Genomic DNA, 22,054 nt, shown 5'->3' with positions numbered 1-22,054 from the left:
GGTTCAAACCCCCGGCCCCGACTAAGCGCTCAAGTATAGCTCCCACTCACCACCCTTATGCGTGGCTCTAGTTCAACTCCCCCTCTACCCCCCATTTCAAATACCTCTGCAAGGGTCCAGCTGAACTCCACCCCGCTGCAGCCCCAACCCACTGTCAGGCTTATCCCTTCCCAGCTGCCCCCACAACCCCAGGACTTACCTTTCAAAAGGAGCTCCAGGTGCACCTGCTGCTTCCCTGGCTGCAGAACGTGCATTCTGCCAGGGAAAAAGCCACACCCTGACTAGTGCGAAACTTGAGTTACACAAGGGTGCATGGGACCACAACCCTTGTGTAAATCAAAGCACTCTACTGTATGGTGAGAGACAATAGTCAATTTACTTCACTTGCTGCATGTGATCTAAAGTCAGTGGACGTTTTCGAGTGTTATTGCAACTTGTAGCAGCAGCAAAGTGAATGCCAAATTTTAGTAAATATGACAATGAATTTATCGAAGCGCTCCATTGTACAGCACTCTACCGATAGACGATCCTGTGAGAGACCTCACTTCTGCTTTGCGGCTCTGGATTCGGTTAGCTTTTTTATTTAATACGCAGTCGACCATTTGAACATGGGATGCCTATTTAAATGCTCCATATGGCAGAGTTATTGCTTACGGATCACTATCCTTTTTGTGAATCCTGAAACTATTTCTTCATAAATCTTTTTTGTTTTGTACTAAAAATGTGATGCAGCTCCAATCTGTTGAATGTATTCAATAAATGTATTGTTTTAGTTCTAAACTAATATGCTTTTATGAATCACTACTGCTTTATCTTACTAAAATTTTTAAATGTTAAGATTGCCTTACTAGAAGTTATGCTTCAATTTTATGTTATTTCAATCTAGCAAAAACTGTGGTTTCAAAAATTTTTTTAGCAAAATGATAAATTGTTGGTACAAATTGAATCTTTCTAGCCCCGCACTCTGGGGTCCTTACTGGAGCCAAACCAGAGAATTTGCTGAACCATGGGAGGTCAACATTATCTAGCAGCATTACCAGCACTTTTACTGCTTACTGGGCTCTTAAAAAAACATTTTGGGGTAAAATAAAGCTAAATAACAGCGCAGAACATTGAGAGCCAGGACTGCTGGCTGTAAGAAGCTTTGCGACTGCAGGAAACTTGGTCACACCATGGTAATTGGCTATTCAGCTAACTAAAAGCATGGCAGACCAGGATGTTTGTGTACTAGTGAGTGCCGGACTAGCGAGGTTCAGTCTGTACTTTATGAGAGTTGGTTTCTGAAACAGTAAAGAATGCACTGTTAACTAAAGGAATAGCCTAATTGGATTTTTAAAAATGGCTACCAAATGCAGGAGTGAATATTTAGATTGATATAGTTGCCACTAACATCTGGTAGGCATTTATTTAGAAGGAATGGATTTTCAGGTATACCAGTAATTTATCATATATTTTTATTATTAAAGCACCATACTCAAAGGAGGTAGCCTTGTGGATTTTAGATTACAAACTGTTTCAGAATTTTAATATATAAATCCTGTTTTAACAAATTGTGTTCTGTGCAGAAATCCCATGTAGTGCTCCACACAGTTTGCATATTGTTTGTAAATAACTCAGCTCATTTGTGCTATATGTTAAAAATAGCACTCAGTGTGGCTTGAAGTTTCCTTGCATATTGTACTTTTTGAATTGCTTTCGTCTAATGTGAAATCTTTTTCTTGAAATACACTTTGAACATAGCATTCAAAATAACGAAACAAAATCTCTCTCTCTCTTAGTTTGGATGTTCTTCCCAGAGTGACATGTCCAAATCATCCAGATTCCATTTTAGTGGAGGATTACAGAGCTGGAGACATGATTTGTCCTGAATGTGGACTAGTAGTGGGTAAGCAGTTATTCAAGTTATTGTGACGCGTACTCAAAATGGAGATCATCTAGCCGAAGAAATAATTTGCCTCTTCTCAAGGAGATGTGTGTGAAGAGTTAGTGTTTTAAGCCTTGCTGAGTAGATATTTTCCTTCAGCTTAAAAAAAGATTACCATTTAGAAGAGGCTGTGTTCTGGTGATGTATGGCACTTTCAAACAAAGGAACTGTATAAAGTTCCGTAGTTCTGCAGCGGATACTCATGTTATTGAGAATATAATCAACCACTGCTGCTTGATAGAAGGAAAGTCACTAGCTCTAAGGCAATCAGCTTGACAAGTTCAGGCTGAAAATGGGGTACTGGGACTATAAACAGCTATTTTAAATACCTCATGTTTCTCACAAGATTCAGCTGTGTCTCAATTATACATTGGAAGAAAGTTCTGTGCAGTGTTAAGCTTCTGTTTCATTTCAAGCTGGCATGCTTCATATAACATGGACACATGAAGATTTCGCTGTATTCTAGTTCATGGCCACTATAATGGTCACATACCTGTAAATTGGGGTACATATTTAACATTAAGCATAAAAAAACTGATTTCAGATGTGATCACCATCTAGTTAGAAGACCTAACCAAAGGCATTAGACTGATGTTTTCAAAATATTTTGAAAATGTCAGTACAAAGGAAAGCAGTATTTGCTGTGTTTGGTCTGAACAGTGTATATTCTAATTGAATAGTCTGTCTCCGATAGTGACCAGTATCACTTGTTAGAGAAAAGGCAAGAAATCCTGAAGGTAGTTATGGAATAATATGCTCCTAAGTAGTTTTACTGATCCCCATTTTAGGTTGGCTTCTGCCCTGAATGATGAAATTTTTTTACATTCCTTTGTGTTTTAACTTTGGTTATTCAAACAAATTCCCAGGCCCTTTTTTAAAATCCTGTGCCAGGCTTTGCCTTAGTTGATACTTTGTAACAATAATTTCCACAGGTTAATATTTTATGTTGTATGAGAAAATGTTTTATCAGTTTTGGAAGTGCCATTAGTCACTTTCAGTGATTTTTTTTTTTTTTTTTTTTTTAAATTGTTGTGAAATGTTCTGGAAATACCTAAGGTATATCTCTTGTTACCCTGTAAATTGTTATCATGTCCCTTCTTACACCTCTCTTCTGTAAGGCAAGTGAAACCACGCTCTCTTTCTGTGCCTTTTAATCATTGTCTTAGCCTGTCTCTGAATCCCCAGTATTTCATCTACATCTTTGAAAGAGAGTGACCAAGCACCTCACCATTCCAGGACAAGACATGTAACTCACTTACACAGTGTCATTCAGTTTTCCATAGTCTTATCCCATGCTTTCTGTATCATAACATTTTAATTTTTGACTGCTGTCACACATTGAGTTAAAGGTCTTTATTAATTATGCCAATGTTTCTTTCCTGAGTTACAACTAAATCAGAAATGGGGGCTGACGCACTTGCTGGGCCTTAGCTAAGGTGTGTGGGGTCTGCTCCATGCTCTCTGAAGGAGTGGGTCTGGGATCAGCCAGCCCTCAATGCGGCCCAGAGTGTACCATACTGTGCTCTCATGCCCTGCAGCGAGCCACCAAAGCCAGCTAGAGCACCCCACATGGGATCCCTGTGCTTTTTTGAATCACTGGGCCCTGAGGTAGCTGCCTTATTAACTCGTCCTGTCTGATCAGAAATAACGCTTTCAGGGAAGTGTCATAAACAGAACGTACTGAACTATCTTCTAACACAAAAAACCCCCCCTCAAATTACAGTGGAAAATATTTTAAGTCCACTGTGTATATTGACTGATCTACAGACCCTTTTAAAACATCTTTAATACTTTCATATCTCAATAAACACTGCTTTAATTAAATAGGTGTAGCTTGTTATGCTATTTCTGAAGTTTTGAGTGTAACTCTTGGCTAACTTGGTGTTGAAAAGGTTGAATAGTGTGAACTACGATGTAGCTGTTGCTTAGAATAATCCAAGAAACAAGTCACAAAATGCAATTGTAGTTGTGTAACTTTTGTTAGAGGTACGGCAGCCATCTTGTTCCTGTCTGTAGAAAAATTAGGAGTGCAGCTGACATGGTATATTTTTATTTATGAAACTGAAAGTTTCAAATTTATTAGAGTATTGAAAGATTTCCCCATGTCCAAAGTCATCCTGTACTGGCTTGTGGTTTTACAGATGTCCAGCTAAATTAACATCAGAATGTTGAAAATGACCATTCTCTGAGCTCAGGTCAGGTTCTTACCAAGTAACAAAGGCACCAAGTTTTGCAGACTGTTGGAGAAAGAAGTAGGTCTAAAGATTAAACCCGTTTCCAAAAATAGTCTTATTTTTGTGCCCTCTAGAGTCCCATTAGTAAGATGTATTTGCTTTTGGCCTGCTTTCATTTTAAATTAAATTTGAGGGTTTTTTCTTTTTAAATTCTTAAGCAACAAGTTATTTTTGTATCCAGAGATTTAACAAAACGCTATCTTAATAGAAGCTTGACTACTGGCTGAGTCATGTTGTGTGTCTGTGTTTCTGGCATGAACTTAAGTTCTCTAGGCTCCTGTTCTTGAGGAAACAGTCATCCTTTTTTCTTCACAGAGAGAGTTCTAAGCTTTCAACAGTGTTTAGATTTTTTTGTCAATTGAGTGTTTAAAGGATTTAACATGTATATTTATTGCGCAAAAAATGTACTTTGTTTTAAATTATGAATTGAATTTTTTGTTTAAAGGGGTTGGATGATTGTAAAGAAGACGTGGGGGTGTGTGAGTGTTTCAAAAATCAAAAGCGGGGCATGATGCTGACAGGTTTGAGAACCACTGTTCTGGTTTGAGTCCAAATAGCTACATCACAATTTAAATAATCCCGTAGCATGAATAAGCAGGTATAGATCAGCTGTGGGTTTTTAATTGCAGTGTAGACACACCCTCCATCATAGCTTTTCATCTGCAGTCAGTTGGCTCAAAGACAGTTGTCAGAAAGGCAAACATTTAATTGTTCTAATTAGATAAAGGTGCCATTGTAGCAACTTTTAGAGTCTTAGTCTGGGGTGTCCAATATTTGACTTGAAGGCCAGAATCTGGCCTGCGGAGCCTTTTTTCTTCGGCCTGCTTATCAGAGTGGTGCCATTTTTAAGTGGTGGCTGGGTGGCTCTGAGTCATGTGGCTCTTTAAGGAGCTATTTGTGGCTCCCATCTGTGCCACGGCTCCACCTCTGGCTCATGAACAGCATGGTGGGGAAGCTCCCAGCACTCTGCCATGCTGAAAGAATCCAGCTCTGGCAGTGGCCACAGTGGATGGGGTGTTGCCAGTAGCCCAAGGCTTTGTTGGGGCTCTGGTGGTGGCCCTGTGGGGGGCAGAGTTTTCCTGGCCACCAAAGGCCAGGGAGCAGAGCTCCAGAGGGGCTAGGAGAATCTGACAGCCCCAGGGCTGAGAGCTGGTAGCCCCATACAATGAAACCTGGCAGTCCCAGGGCAGAAGAAGCCTGGGAGCCGTCATGGGATGGTAGCACGTGGAGCTCCTGGCTAAGTTAATCCTAGACTGGGGGCGCAGTTTGGTGATGGGAGGGGAGGGGAGGGTTAAGCCTGGGGGTGGTTTGAGGCTGCCAGGTGTTTAAGGCTGGGGGGCGGTTTGGGGCTATTTTGTGTTTGGCCTCTAGAATATTTAAAAAAAATTGCTGTGTAGCCTCTGATGGGGGAGAAAAAGGTTGGACGCTCCTGTCTTAGGCTTCGTGTTAAGGAAACTAGCATTCCCATTAACTGATATTGTGAGTTAAAAATTGTGGTGATTTTCCTAATCTTGATCAATTTTTAATTCTTACATTTCAGTGCCTGTTCCCATTGCACAGTTATTCAGTTTGCCATAAAGAAGAGAAAAATGTAGTAATTTAATACCTTTCTCCTAGTTCTGTAATAGAATTAAATTAGAAATGACGCGAGATGAGTGTTGAAAGTGTCGGTTATAGTGAGGTCCTTAACTGGCAAGTTCTTCATGCCAGCTCTCTAAAGAAGCATCATTGCTCAGGTGGACGGAAGACACCAGAGTCCAGTTAAAATTAATCATCTTTGCTTTCTCCTATTTGAACCCGTACGCTGAGTGGAACATAGGTCATCTACACGTCTTCTCCACTTCACTCTGTCTTGGGACAAAACTTCTACCTTCTCTGTATCACCTCTGAAGGAAGGTGCTGTTTTTTTTTCCTGTGACCTAAATATCATTACTTTCCCTTTTTAAACTTACCCGGTTGGTTCATTAGACGTAATCATAGAAGAGTAGGACTGGAAGGGACCTCGAGAGGCCATCAAGTCCAACCCCCTGCCCCCATGGCAGGACCAAGCACTTTCTAGACCATCCCTGAAAGCCATCTATCTAACCTGTTCTTAAATATCTCCAGTGATGGAGATTCTACCACCTCCCTTGGCAATTCGTTCCAGTGTTTGATCACTCTGACAGTTAGGAACTTTTTCCTAATGTCCAACCTGAACCTCCCCTGCTGCAATTTAAGTCCATTGCCTCTTGTTCTATCCTCAGAGGCAAGGAAGAACAGGTTCCCTCCCTCTGCCTTATGACACCCTTTTAGATACCTGAAAACTGCTATCATGTCTTCCCCCTCAATCTTCTCTTTTCCAAACTAAACAAGCCCAATTTTTTCAGCCTTTCTTCATAGGTCATGTTCTCTAGACCTTTGATCATTCTCGTTGCTCTCCTCTGGACCCTCTCCAATTTCTCCACATCCTTTCCGAACTGCGGTGCCCAGAACTGGACACAATACTCCAGCTGAGGCCTAACCAGCTCAGAGTAGAGCGGGAGAATGACTTCTCGTGTTTTGTTCACAACACACTTGTTTATGCATCCTAGAATCATGTTTGCTTTTTTTGCAACAGCATCACACTGTTGACTCATGTTTAACTTGTGGTCCACTATAACCCCTAGATCCCTTTCTGCTGTACTCATTCCTAGGCAGTCCTTTCCCATTCTGTATGTGTGACACTGATTGTTCCTTCCTAAGTGGAGCACTTTGCATTTGTCCTTATTAAACTTCATCCTGTTTACCTCAGCCCATTTCTCCAGTTTATCCAGATCCTTTTGAATTATGACCCTATCCTCCAAAGAAGTTGCAACCCCTCCCAGCTTGGTATCCTCTGCAAACTTAATATGTATACTTTCTATGTCAATATCTAAATTGTTAATGAAGATATTGAACAGAACTGGTCCTAAAACAGACCCCTGTGGAACCCCACTAGTTATACTTTTCCAGCAGGATCGAAAGCCATTAATAACTACTATCTGGGTATGGCTATCCAGCCAGTTGTTCACCCACCTTATAGTAGCCCCATCTAAGTTGTATTTGAGTAGTTTATTGATAAGTATATTATGTGAGACCGTGTCAAATGCTTTACTGAAGTCTAGGTATATCACATCCACCGCTTCTCCCTTATCCACAAGGCTCATTATTCTATCAAAGAAAGCTATTAGATTGGTTTGACATGATCTGTTTTTAACAAAACCATGCTGGCCGTTCCCCATCACCTTACCACCTTCCAATTGCTTGCAGATAAGTTCTTTAATGACCTGCTCCATTATCTTTCCTGGCACAGAAGTTAAGCTGACTGGCCTGTAGTTTCCCGGGTTATTCTTGTTCCCCTTTTTATAAATGGGCACTATATTTGCCCTTTTCCAGTCTTCTGGAATCTCTCCCGTCTCCCATGATTTTCCAAAAATGATTGCTCAAGGCTCAGATACCTCTTCTATCAGCTCTTTGAGGATTCTAGGATGCATTTCATCAGGCCCTGGTGATTTGCAGGCATCTAATTTTTCTAAGTAAATTTTAATTTGTTCTTTTCGTATTTCAACTTCTAAACCTACCCCTTTTTCACTAGCATTCTTTGTCGCGCATTCCTTCAGATTTCTCAGTGAAGACCGAAACAGAGAAATCATTAAACATCTCTGCCATTTCCAAATTCCCTGTTACTGTTTCTCCCTCGTCACTGACCAATGGTCCTACCCTCTCCTTGGTCTTCCTCTTGTTACCAATGTATTTGTAAAAAGCCTTCTTGTTTCCCTTTATGCTTGTAGCTAGCTTGAGCTCATTGTGTGCCTTAGCCTTTCTAATCTTGCTCCTGCACGCTCGTGTTTGCCTATATTCATCCTTTGTAATTTGTCCTAGTTTCCATTTCTTATACGATTCCTTTTTTTAGTTTGAGATCATGCAAAATCTCGTGGTTAAGCCAAGGCAGTCTTTTGCCATGTTTTCTATCTTTCCTACGCAGCGGGATAGCTTGCTTTTGGGCCTTTAGTCCTAGTGTTATAGTCCCTAATAGCTTCAGCTGTCATCATTATGCTTGATATACAATTCATGTCTTCCTTGAATTCATCACACCAGCTTATCCTTTTTTTAACAACTGCAACGAACGTGCAAGGCCAAAAGACAGAAGGCGAAAAGAATTTCCTTGTTTAGCCTCTTTGGATAAAGGAGGAGAAAAGTCTTATTCTTCAAGTAGTAACATAGATTCCTGAGGCATTTAACCTGGTTCCAAAGCTTCAGAGTTGAGAACTGCGCATATAAATTGGAGGTGTGTATTAATAGCTATATCGGGTCAGTTTAGGCTCTACTATTTTGTGCAGTTTTCACTTGTGTAGGTTTTCTGCTTTCATATGATCTGTAAGTGGCTTATTGTCTTCATTTAGATGATTTCTATGCTTTTAATCTTGGGTTTGATTAACATTAGCACATCTTTTTTGCATGAAATATAACAAATCTGTAGCACTACAGGACTTCATGGTCATAGTTTCAAAGACGGTCTGATAGAATTCAGATCCTCGTGTGTGGAACTCAGGTCCCTATACTAAGAGAGAAGGAAAACTCTTTTAGCTATTGGCGATATAATCTGTGCATGAGAAGCATTTGAGCAAATATGATTTTTGTTTAGTAGAAGGCAGTTATAAGCACTTCACTTGGATGTTCATTGAATGGGTGTTACACCACATGAAAAATCTGTTCTTCTACAAGTGTCCCCGTGGGTGCTCCACAATAGGTGTCGGGCTCGCCCCAGCGCCACAGATCGGAAACTTTCCAGCAGTTTCTCCCGGACCGCGCATGCGCCGGTGTGCGCCGCTCCCTTGCGCGCCCCCGGCCACGTGCGCGATCCGGTCCCCGCCATTCCTTTTTAACCGCCATTGGCTGCAGACGGAATCCGCTCAGGCTGCGGCCAGAGTCAGCGTAGTTAGAGTTTTTAGTTTAGACTGTTGATTTCTTTTCTTGCAAAAAAAAATATATATAGAAAGTTTTAGTGAAAGAGAGAGAGGAGCGGAGACAACGCGGGGCCGTGAAGGCCTGTAGGCCTCCTGCCGCGGCAGGCTGGGGTCCATGAGAGGGGAACAGGCACAGAGACAGTGCTAAGTACCCTATTAACAGCTCAAAAGACTCGCCGCAATGTCCTCTTCAGGATTCAAAAAGTGTGAGTCCTGCCGCGAAGCTATGCCGGCCTCTGATGGGCATAGTCAATGCATTAGGTGCCTGGGGGAATCACACGTTACCCAGAAGTGTTCCTTTTGTGCAAAGCTCACAGCCAGAGCCAGAAAGGATAGAGAAATGTGGCTGAAAATGCTGTTTGATAAGGCCCTCCAGCCAGATGTGCTGGAGAGGCCTCAATCGGAGGGGACCCACAGGGCTCCATAAAAGGAAGGCGGCTTCCCTCACCCCCTCGGTGCAGAAACGGAGGAAGCTCTCTCCAGCCCAATCCCTGCCGGCGGTCACAGTGAGCGGGACGGGCGTAGCACATAGCCCCCAGCCTCATACTCAGACAAGCGGCTGCGCACATGGCAGAGGCTGAGCCTCCGATTACTAAACAGCCAGCACGCACAGCCTTCAGAGCGGCAGCCAGGCAAGCGCCGGAACCGGTGGCACAGATCTCCACGGTGCCAACGGTGCAGGGCCAACAGGCACACAGCCTGCAGGCACCGGAGGAGGCTGTCCGCGCGGCACCGACAGCGGGGCCGAGATCCCCGGCACGGGAGGGGGCGGTGCCAGCCCCACAGGGGAGGGGAAAGGCAGCAGCAAAAACCCGGCACCGCAGCCCTTCTCCGGACAGGGCTGCAGTGCTCCTTTCAACAAGCCCTCCCCTTATGCTGCGCATGCCAACCAGAAGGCATGGGTCTCCTCCAGCCTACCCAGAGCCGCCTCCTCCGTTCCTCCAACCAGCGTCACCGTGGCTCGGGCCACCTTCGCCTTTTCTGGGATTGGATCCCCTGGAGTACGATCACAAACCAGTTTCACCGTCTCAGTCATCAAGAAGATCTCACTCTCCCAGACATCGGGGGTATGCACCTCGAGAGTGGTCCAGGTCTCCATCCCAGGAACCGTGCCCGTGCTGCCATGGTCGCCCTTACCATGCTGGGCATAGACAGCACAGGCATACACCCAGGGGCAGGTCCCCCTCGACCGTCCAATACCCCCACGGGCACTCACGGACGGGGTCGGAAACACAGTGGTCTCGGGGGAGTTGATATTGGAACCCCGAGATTTTCCCTCGCAAGCCTCTATCGAGAGGGTGCACCACCGACAGCAGGACCCTGAGAGTTCGAGGGAGGCTTACCCTAGTGGTTCCTCCTTGTCCTCCCCCGACGAGGCTACGGCACCCAGGGATGTTGCTCCCCCGGACGACCTCAAACAGTTTCAGGAGCTGTTTAAAAGGGTGGCTTTCACGCAAGGCATCGAAACAGCAGAGGTGCAGGAGAAGCACCACAAGCTCCTCAAAAATCTGAGACCTCTGGCCTCATCCAAAATTGCTGTTCCGCTCGACGAAGCAATCATGGAGTCAGCCACCACCATATGGCAGACCCCGGCTTCCACTCCACCCATAAACAAGAGATCGGATAAGAAATACTTCGTCCCGGCGAAGGGCATGGAGTTTCTGTTTAGTCACCCACAACCAAATTCACTGGTGGTAGAATTGTCTCAGCAGAGATCAAAGACTTCCCAGTACAAAGCAGGGGGCACAGACAGAGATGCCAAGAAGCTAGAGCTATTCGGCAGGAAGGTATACTCCTCCTCTACACTGCTGTTGAGAATGGCAAATTATGCAGCACATCTAGCAAACCATAATTTCGACAATTACTCCAGGCTTACTTCTCTCATGGATTCGCTTCCGGAAGATAAGAAGCCAGTGCCGAAGGCCATCGTGCAAGAGGGCTATGCAGCTTCGAGGACGGGAGTCCAGATCGCCCTGGACGTGGTGGGACACGGTGGCACGCTCAACGGCTATGGCAGTGGTCATGGGCAGGGAATCCTGGCTTCAGACTTCGGGTATCCCGAGGGATCTGCAGGTGAAAATTGTTGATCTCCCCTTCGACACGCAGAAGCTGTTTGCAGAGTCAACCGATTCAGTCCTTCATTCCAGTAAGGACTCAAGAGCTACGCTCAGAACCCTGGGTATTTATACCCCTCCATACAGAAAGGAAAAAGTATTACCCTCAACAAAGGCGATACCCGTACCAACCTCAGCGTGCTCAGTACCAACGGGGCTACGACCAAGGGCGACATCAACAGCAGCAACAGTATAGAGCTCCTAGGCAACATTCGCAACAGAGCCGTGCATCCTCGGGGCAGGCCCAAAGGCAACAAGTTTGACGGACAGGTCGAGGGCTGCACTATTACCACCATCGCGCAATGCCACCCCCAGCTAATGTTCCATCATCGCCTCCGACCGTTCCACTCACAATGGCAAAAGATCACCACAGACAAATGGGTACTGGAGATCATAGCCACGGGTTACACGATCCCCTTCCAGTCGCTCCCACCGCCGAAACCTCCGCCCAGGCCTCATCTCAGGGATGCTTCCCACGAGGCGAAACTCAAGCAGGAGGTGGACCATCTTATGTTCATAGGGGCGGTGGAAAGAGTGCCGGAGCGACTCCAGGGGAAAGGGTTTTATTCACGATACTTCCTCACAGAGAAGAAAACAGGAGGCTGGAGGCCCATCTTAGATCTTCGAGGGCTCAACAGGTACTTGCGCAAACAATGTTTTCGGATGATCACAGTCGCCTCTATACTCACGGCACTGGATGATGGAGATTGGTTTGCAGCCCTCGACTTGCAAGATGCGTATTTTCATATAACGATCCACCTGGCACACGGACGCTTTCTCCGTTTTATGGTCGGCAAAGAACATTTCCAATACAAGGTCCTTCCGTTCGGCCTCTCCTCAGCCCCCAGAGTCTTTACCAAAACCCTGGCAGTGGTGTCAGCCTACCTGCACAGACCGGGTATTTATATTCCCATATCTGGACGACTGCCTACTGAAAGGGGCCTCGAAGGCAGAGGTACTATGCATGATACGCGTCACAGCGAACACGTTTTCGTCGCTGGGCCTGGTCATCAACCTCGCGAAGTCCAAAGACTGACCCCACACAAGACATAGAGTTCATAGGGGCTCGTATAAACTCTATTACAGCAAGGGTCTATCTACCCGACGCTCGCTTTCGCACCATCGGTCATTACATACAGCCCCATGGTGCTGGTCTTAACGTGCTTGCAGCTGCTAGGCCACATGGCAGCGGCAACGTTTGTGGTGCAGAACGCCAGATTGCATATGCGCAGCCTGCAACATTGGCTGGCAAGCGTCTACAAGCCGGCGTCCCACACTGTCCGTAGGGTGGTGTCGCCCACGACAGAGGTGCGCAGATCCTTGCAATGGTGGGTAAACCCCAAGAACATGCTAACGGGTACCCTTTCACCAACCACAAATCTCTATTTTTCTTACTACCGATGCTTCCCACATAGGGTGGGGAGCACACATCGACGACAAGGTGACGCAAGGACTGTGGTCCCCTACGGAACAGTCACTGCACATAAATATACTGGAGCTCAGAGCAGTGTTCAACGCCTGCAAACACTTTCGAGACCACATACAAGGCAAAGTAGTCGGGATCAATACAGACAATACCTCCACCATGTTTTATATAAATCGACAAGGAGGAGCTCGATCCCGTGCCCTATGTGCAGAAGCAGTCCGGCTGTGGAACTGGTGCATCGCCAACAATATAACGTTGAAAGCCTCGTACTTACCAGGGGCTCACAATGTGAAAGCAGATCAGCTGAGCAGGTGCTTTGCACTCACGCACGAATGGCAGATCCGCTCCGATCTGCTACGACCGATCTTTCATACATGGGGGTTTCCCCAGATAGACCTGTTCGCCACTCAGCACAACAGAAGTGCCCCCAGTACTGCTCCAGGGCAGGATTGGGGCGGTGGTCCCTGGGGGACGCATTTGCGATTTCGTGGAAGGGCCCCTTGCTTTACATGTTTCCCCCCCACAGTGCTCATCCACAAGGTCTTGCAGAAAGCCAGAAGGGAGAGAGCCCGCATGATCCTAGTAGTCCCAACGTGGGATCGACAGCAATGGTTCCACTTGCTTCTGCGCATGTCGGACTGCCCACCACTTCCCCTTCCAGTGGCGCTGGACCTGCTCACGCAGGCCCAGGGGTCCATAGTGCACCCACACCCTCAAGGCCTGCACCTACAAGCATGGCTAATCCATGGCTCAGCTCCCCAGAGAGTACATGTACAGAGGGAGTACAACAAGTCCTGGAGAGTAGCCTAAGGACCTCCACCAGGAAGACTTACAAGCAGAAATGGACTCGATTCACTGCATGGTGTTCTGCCAAGCAGTTAGCTCCCCTTGATGTTCCTATACCTGTAATACTAGAATACTTACTGGACCTCAAAAGAGGCGGGCTCTCCCTATCCTCGCTAAAGGTCCATCTCGCCGCTATATCGGCTTTTCGGCATGAAGAGGAAGGGCCCACGGTGTTTGCCTATCCTATTGTTACCAGGTTCCTGAAGGGGCTGGTAAACCTGTACCCCCCTCAGAAACCACTTCCACTATCGTGGAACTTGGACCTGGTGCTCAGCGCGCTAACGGGCCCACCTTTTGAACCCTTAGCCCCAATTCCCCTACGTCTACTTACGATAAAAACGACCTTCCTTCTTGCAATCACGTCAGCTCTCAGGGTGAGCGAGCTCGCAGCAGTTATGGCAACGCCGCCCTGCACAGTATCCTCAAAGGAGGCGGTAACCTTACGGCTGCACCCAGCCTTTGTTCCGAAAGTTTCTTCAGAGTTCCACCTTAACGAACCTATAGTTTTATCCTCGTTTTACCCGAAGCCTCACAGCTCCGACAAGGAGGCACGCCTACATCTCCTGGACGTGAGGAGGGCGTTGGCCTTCTACATAGACAGAACTAAGTCCTTCCGGAAAACAGACAGGCTTCTAGTCTCTCTTGCTCCCAGGTCGAAAGGGGAGGGTCTCTCTTCACAGAGAATCTCAAAGCACATTGTGTCCTGTATAAAAATGTGCTACAAACTTCAAAAGACTCCTTTGCTGGCCCCGCCGAGGACCAACTCCACCAGGGCGGTGGCGGCGTCAACAGCCTTTTTCAAGGGCATCGCATTAAAAGACATCTGTAGAGCGGCGACCTGGTCATCCTATGACACCTTCGCCAAACATTATGCTCTGCACTGGGTATTTGAAGAGGATACTCATCTGTCGACAGCTGTCCTTTCAAGGGCAAGCTGCACGTAAACTTAGTACCCACCTCCTTACTTGGGTTACTGCTGGGTAGTCACCTATTGTGGAGCACCCACGGGGACACTTGTAGAAGAAAGAGAAGTTACTCACTGTAGTAACGATGGTTCTTCGAGATGTGTCCCCGTGGGTGCTCCACCACCCGCCCATCCTCCCTGCTTCGGATCTCTGTTTAGTGTTTTTCAGGAGCATCCAAGGCGGTTGGTCAAGGAACTGGCGGGGACCGGATCGCGCACGTGGCCGGGGGCACGCAAGGGAGCGGCGCGCGCCGGCACATGCGCGGTCCAGGAGAAACTGCTGGAAAGTTTCCGATCTGCGGCGCCGGGCGAGCCCGACGCCTATTGTGGAGCACCCACGGGGACACATCTCGAAGAACCATCATCACTACGGTGAGTAACTTCTCTTTTCCCTTTAAAGAGTTCCTTGTCAAAACTGCAGACATCAAAAATATGAAAAGCGCCATTTTGGTATGTAATATTTTACTTAGCGGTGATGGAGAACTGAATGTTAGTGATCAACTATTGACTCTTAGGATTTTAACCAAAGATTTTTTTCCTGGCCAAACCATTAACAAAGGAAGGGTTCCTTGGCAAAAATGCATAATTGAAAACTGAATTTCTGCATCTGTCACGGAACTGTGCATTCATTATGAAGAACAATGGTGCTTCTGAACATACTAAACAAAGTTAATCTTTTCATGAGTGTGTGGCCATTAGGATTTGGAACTAGCAATCCCTTTTGGTGTAGGCACTTTGGTCGTCATTTCAGAAATATTTAATGTTTAAAGTCTGATAACTGAAAGGGGAAAAAGACTGGTTTTCCCCAACTTAAAAGAAGTTGGAATTATCACAGAATGAGTGCCAAATAGTTTTTTGATTCCAGGTTACACTGTGTGTGACAGAAGGGAAATAAGGCTTAAAGTGGAAATCTGGAGAGACTACCGGCAGGGGACATGGGGTCTCCATAGCTTTGTTCTTTTTAATTTAAAATTTCTGTGTCATTTAATATTTTGAAGACTTGCCTGATGAGAGTGAATCAGGAGTCATTTTTAACATACTCACTCCTGAAAGAAATGGAGTCTAATAGCTTGACATGTGTATGTCCCAAATGTCTGAGTGTGGATAAAATAGTTTTAACATATGGGGGGTTGTTTTAATAAAAATTAAATGCATGTTTGTAAAATCGATTTAAAACTAAATTTGAAATTTAGAACACACTGTTCAGGCCTAAACGTACTATCATCTGTTAAAATTTAATTTGAATAAAAACAATTAAGCAATACATTTGTTCCAAAGTGTTTAGAGAGTCAAGCCACTGAATACAACTTACTGGCTAAGCACTTGCGACTAGATTAAAGTGCAAAACTAGCTATTGATGGCAATAGACTCCTCTGTAGCTGTGTAGAGAGAGCATGGAGAGAGAATTTGTTTATTCTATTTAATGACTAGGTCATTCAAATCTGAGAAAATCAGGAATTAAAAAGTTAGGGAGGTTTGTTCCCATCTGCAGCTAAAAGCGGTGTGAGAATGAGATCATCTGTCTGTTTTTAAAATCTTGAAAGACATAATGGCCAGATATGATCAGTTCAGTTAATTAATACTTTGAACACACATGAGTTTTCCTTCACTAATAAAACAGTAGATGCTGCTTTTGCACACTCATAATGGAATTCCACATTTCCATCCAAAAAAAGCTTGACACAGATCCCAGGTAAAAATTAATCAGCTTGTAATTAACAAATGCATCCTTTAATGTTTTCTGATATAATAAAAAATATGTGGAAAATTTGTATTAAGCTACATAATCACATAATATATCTATAATAGTTTATTTTTCTAGCTGCCAAAAGGTACCAGATTTAGTGTAAAAACTATTTTCAGTTTCAGATTAACCTGTTTTAATGGTTACCAACCAATAAGAATTAATCTTCCTTTAGAAAGGTAAAGTACAAATGCAAACTGTATTTAAGTTAACTGTTAATCAAGGTTTCCTGCTTGATTTAAATAACTGTTAAAATCTCAGTGAAATAGTTTTTAAAAAAAAAAAAGCAGCTGTTTCAGGATGGAATGACTTAAAATGAAACCTATTTATTATATATATGTACAATGTGCTTGTATATTTCTAAAAGTATTTTAGGTTTTGAATATGTAAAGTTGTATTTTTAGAGGTAATCATTTTGCACATTTGAAATTACTGAAGTTTCTAATTGATCTTTCAGTGATGTTAGTTACTGTTGGTAGAGCCTGTATTAACAGGGACTACCAATTAACATGCTTGCTCTAAAGGAGTGCCATCATGTAAAAGATTACCATAATCTATATTGATGTGTTCTGAAAGTACTGGTTGGCTTTTTTTTTTCACTTTATGCATTGTTCCTGATGCTGCAAGGTTATTTAAAAAAAACAAAACACCCAATTTCAGTGATCACTAGATGGCAGCACATTCCTTAACCTTAGGAACAAAAATTAACTGTTAACTGAATTTTAAAATGGGTCTGTACTCTATTTACAGTGTTCATGTACAGTAGAACAGTAAATTTTACTGATAATTAAACACACTTGTAAGACCAAAGTTCTGAAGTCCATAACACCTAATTTCTGATGAAAATTTATAGCTAATCTTAAAGCACGTAAAAAGTGAATATGCACCTGAAAACAGATTATAGTATTTCCATGAAAGGAAATTTTAGGGACGATTTCAAGGTGCAATATGACTAATAAACTGCAAATCTATTATTATGCATTCTAATTTGAATCCTGGCAATCCTTATTTTGTTTAAACATCTCCAGCTTTTTGTATGCTAAATAAGATTTCAGAAAGTTTGCCAAGTGGAAAACAATCAATAAACATGCATACCATTTCATATAAGGTGTTGTAAATAGAGCGTACATTGTAAACTAGTTGATAGTGTTCCTTTAATATGTATACTTGCAGATAAAATGTTTCCAACACTATGTTTTGTTGCCACAAGATTAGTTCCTTCATTGAGAAGTCATATTTGCTCTGTTTGTTAGAACACAGTATACATGTTTTATGTAATGGTTAAACATTTCTTAAACAAATCCTAAAGAAATGTGAACTGGCATTTTAACTTTAGATGCTGATTGAAAAGGATGCTAGATTTCCTTTAGAATTTCCTGGAGTATATTTGTCAATTGCAGAAAAGGCACATGTTGGTTTGAAGTCTTCTGTTTTGAATTCTACTAAATGAGCTTTTTGTATGTTGGGTAACATCAGCTCACTGTCTGTATTTCTCTAATTATCTTCAACAATATCTTAGACAATACTTTTAAAAAGTAGCCTCATACTGAAGATCTGTTTTACAGAATGGAGAAAAGGAAATGTTCAGGTGAACAGTGTATTCACATATCCTGTGAGATGCCTCATCAGATTAGTCTAGAAATGGCTTTTCTTGAGAATGGATCCTTATATACTGAGGATTTCCTCTGAGAACAGGGAGGAAAGTACTTAAGATTCAATTGTCTTTTCTCCAAAAATTAAATGGAGTGCCTAACAAAACTGCCTCCAACTGGCGTTGCAGAAGTGTATCTTACTGATTTGGAGATTCTGCATAAAATGGGCGACTTGGAAATAGAATTGTAGACGTATATCCTCCAACATAATGTGCACTTTCCATCTCTGCTTATGAAAAAAAATAGTAATAAATAGCTAAACCAAGTTTAAATCTTCACTATGCAGAAACTAAATTTCAAAAACACTGTTCCAAAACAGTGACTGGTATTGGTGCTTGTAATGAGGTGCCCTTTTTCAGATGCTTCCAAACAAGGAAGTCATTTTGGTTGGGATTAGACTCAGGAACTTGAGCTCAGTATTTGGACACATACCTCAGCCTTGAAAATTCAGTTATTCTAAGATGTGTTGCTCTACACTGTTTTTATTCAACATGCATTAAAACTTTGAAGTTGTCTGTTTTTATCATTAATTCATTCAAGGGTCATGCTTAATTTTGTGGGCCTAAGTCTTGTATTTAAAATAGGCTTTGTTCATTTACAAAATGTTTTTAGTGACTTGTTGCACTTAGATTGGTAATTACTTGTAAGAGTATGTATTTTTCTTACTAATGTAAAATGTAAGAAACATTTGCATAGTGTATCTAAATATGTATAATACCTTTTTATATTCAGTGGTTTGTGTCCGTTAATTCTTTCTCATTTCATTGGCATAGTAGTGTTGATCTTCTGTTTTGAATATTTGGTAAATGAAGGCAGTGATATAATACTTTTTTCATTAGCATAGGAATGGCTCATAATTCACAAGAGGCAGATCTTTGAGTGAGTCATTTACGCCATTCCCATTCGTGTGGAAAATTTATTACATCATTGCCCTGTACTCAGTATTCTATTTATACCTTGCCAATACTTTAAGTACATGTTGCTTTTTTTAGATTCTGTAAACGGAATTGGCGGGGCGGGGAAGGAGGTTTGTCTTGAAGTTATTACAAGGCAATAGAAGGAGCGCTACTTAAATATTTACACAGTTCAGGAGCCAGAGGAACATGCTGTCTGCCACTTTGAATTTTGGGGTGCGTGGGGGGGAGTGAGATTTGTGTAGTGGAAGGAATGGATATCTGCTTTCCTTGCACCACGCGTGATATATTCTCTCACCCTTCTACTGTACTTTTGAATGCAGTGCTGGTTCATGCTGATGCTTTTATACTCTTTGGTTTATTTTAAAGCAATTAAGCATCAAGGTAATGCATAAATATGAATATAGTTGAAAGCTATCTGTTGGGTTGAACTCCTTCATAGGCATATGGTGTGTTGGTGAGAAAAAATCTCGGAAAAAGTGTTTAGCTTAATACACTGCAGACGTGCTCCTCAGTCTACGTGAAAAAAAGTTCTTTGCAGAATCTGTGAATTTTGCAGTTGCATACAGTGTTTCTTCCCTCTAATCTTTTGCCATCCATATGCAGAATAATTTTTTGTGCATGGAGAAGTTTGTGAATGTGCTCCACTAGAAATAAAATATCTAGCTGTGTGTGCTCTGCTAATCATCTTGGTGGCATTTGAATCTCTCCTGAGTAGCTGCAGAAGTGCACAGGCAACCAGTGTTGCCTGTAACATCTATATCCACTGTTCATATATTTTTTTTTTTCAAAAAGTCTCTGTGAGGGACGGTTATGCTTCATAATTTGGCTAACTAATATAACCTCAGTGTCTTTCTCACTATTTATTATGGTTATTACCATTCTATTTGGATCCTTGCCTAATGACAAAATTATATTTCCTTATGCAACTCTTGATAACAGCCCTGCTTTCAAGGGTCCTGAGCTCTGTTCATCAGGGCTACTTCTACGCGGGCAGCCTATCTCAACAGAGACATCGCTGTCAATGGAGAAACCTCGGCAGTACATCTGTTGACTGATTGCATCCACACATAAAAGTGGCTCGAAAGAGCGAGCCGCTGTGTGGACAGAGAGCAGCCGGACTGCCCTGCCCTCTCATTGACAGAACAGATGGCTGGAAGCTCTCCAAACAGGGCTGCTTGGGGAACTGGAAGCCCCCTCTGTTGACAGAGGTGTCTACGTGGGCACTCAGTCGACAAAACACTGTTGACAGGTGTTACATCTGATTGGTGAGAGGTATAACGCTGCGGGCTGAACAGCTGAGTTCTGTAGGCAAACTCTCGACAGCACGCTTCAACTGTGTAGACGCTCAGCGAGTTTTGTCAGAGGCTGCCCATGTAGACATAGCCCCAAAGTAAAAAAATCTCAGATTCCAATTTTTACCAAGTAGGTTTCCATAATTTATCATACAGTCCCACTGATGTATTCTAGATAATAATTAGCACTGCCTCAGGGCAAGGGGCTCGACTAGATGATCTGTTAAGTTTTCTTCCATTCCTACAGTTTGATTCTATTCATATTTTTGCAGAATGTCCCTTGACTTGGACATCAGTGTAGTTTGGAAGGACAGTGTTCTAGAATCTTTCCTCAGATGTAGTTGTTTGCTAGGTGCAGTGTTACTGCATCAACTCAATTATAATCTTAAAACAGAAGAATGAGAACTGTGCTACTTTATACCAGGTCTTATTGGGGTATATCTGATGAACTTCTCCTTTCTTATCTACTGGTGTTTTCAAATGTGGCTATGTGAAAACTAGTCCAGGAGGTGTTTGTGACAGGCCAGTGTGGAGCAACAGCAGTGGGAAAAGGGGGCAAGCGTGATGTTCCTCAAGCTACTGCCATTTGCTCCCTTAACATAGTATGTTTATAGAAACCTCAGAGTGCATCTGAGGCAGACAGTCCAGTTACAGAACGTGGCTTTGGCTTCTTTCTTCTTAGTCTGAATTAACAATGATAAAGCGCAGTAATTTAATAATTAAGAGGAAAAAGGTGACTTAAGCATATATAAATGTTCATATATGCATGCCATGTGATGCTGGCAGATGTTAGATTACGCAGGGTTAGAGTGGGTCAGGACTTAGGTGAGAGAATAGTAAGGAACATAACTAACTGCTGCAGGAAGTGGTGCTGATGTAGTAGATGGCGCACTTTCAAGCTAGGATCAATGCTTTAGAAAGCCCTCAGGCAATAGTATGCTTCTGGAGCAGACTTCTTGAAGCTCAGATTTTAATTCCTTTTGTCCATTAAAAGTCTCATGGCACTCTGTAGCAGTAGGAAGGTTAATCTGTGTAGCCTGGCTAAATTCCTAATTAGATAATTAAATTCCTCCTGCCCCCACCTTTTTAAAAAAAAACAACAAAACCTGCCCATCTTGTGTTTTGCAGAGTTAAACAGCTACTGCGCACTATCCCAGAGAAGTCACCCACCATTGGAATATGATTCCTAGTTATAGCTAATAGCTCAGAGGTGTGCAGAGCAAGGCTTAATGTTAGCAAACTCCTGTGAGGTGGTAATATGTTGTAATAATGCAGATCGTTACTTTTTATGAATTTAGGTGACCGGGTCATTGATGTAGGGTCAGAGTGGAGAACTTTCAGCAATGATAAAGCCACAAAAGACCCCTCTCGAGTCGGAGATACCCAGAATCCTCTCTTGAGTGATGGGGATTTGACTACAATGATTGGCAAGGTAATATTTGTAAAAACAAAATTTTATTAAACATGTTACAGTTGCATGTTAAGTACATATTTATATGGCAACAGGAAACCTATGAAGAGAATTGAATGTCAAAAATGTTGGTACGGTAAACTCTTTCTTTGATATCCGGCATTCTATCATCCAGAACTCTCAAATAACCAGCATTTTAACTATAAGTAAATTTTAGTTACATTTTCCATAAATACAGTATAGTGAAAGTAAATGCAAATACAGTATAAGTTTATAGTGCACAATACTACTGTTGGTAACTAAAGTATTCTGCATACATTTTTGTTTGTTTCTCAGTATCTAATCTTGGTTTTTCTCTAGTTTTATGCACTAGGTATACCTCTCTATTATCCAGAATATTTGAATATCCAGCAATCTCCTGGTCTTGGGGCTGCCTGATATGAGAGTTTACTGTATGAACTGGTTTGATCACAGTAACTCCTTGTTCTAGTTAGAAACTTGTGAAATGTATTAAGTGTTCTGGAGGAACTAACAATGTGGAAAATTTTTCATTGTGTAAAATGGGA

At 43.0% G+C, this 22,054-nt stretch overlaps 1 protein-coding gene across 1 annotated transcript in view; it reads left to right on the top strand.

The window, feature by feature from the left end:
• Positions 1-22,054, top strand: part of GTF2B (general transcription factor IIB) — a 34,748-nt gene that overhangs the window by 5,585 nt on the left and 7,109 nt on the right. The window contains exons 2-3 of the mRNA XM_075002522.1: positions 1,779-1,885; positions 21,376-21,509. Of these exons, the coding sequence (XP_074858623.1) occupies positions 1,779-1,885; positions 21,376-21,509 (241 nt within the window). The remainder of the gene's footprint in view (positions 1-1,778; positions 1,886-21,375; positions 21,510-22,054) is intronic.

Source organism: Carettochelys insculpta, chromosome 9 (assembly GCF_033958435.1).
Source record: "Carettochelys insculpta isolate YL-2023 chromosome 9, ASM3395843v1, whole genome shotgun sequence".
NCBI classification, from domain to species: domain Eukaryota; kingdom Metazoa; phylum Chordata; order Testudines; family Carettochelyidae; genus Carettochelys; species Carettochelys insculpta.
This window is presented reverse-complemented; position numbering and strand designations above follow the sequence as displayed.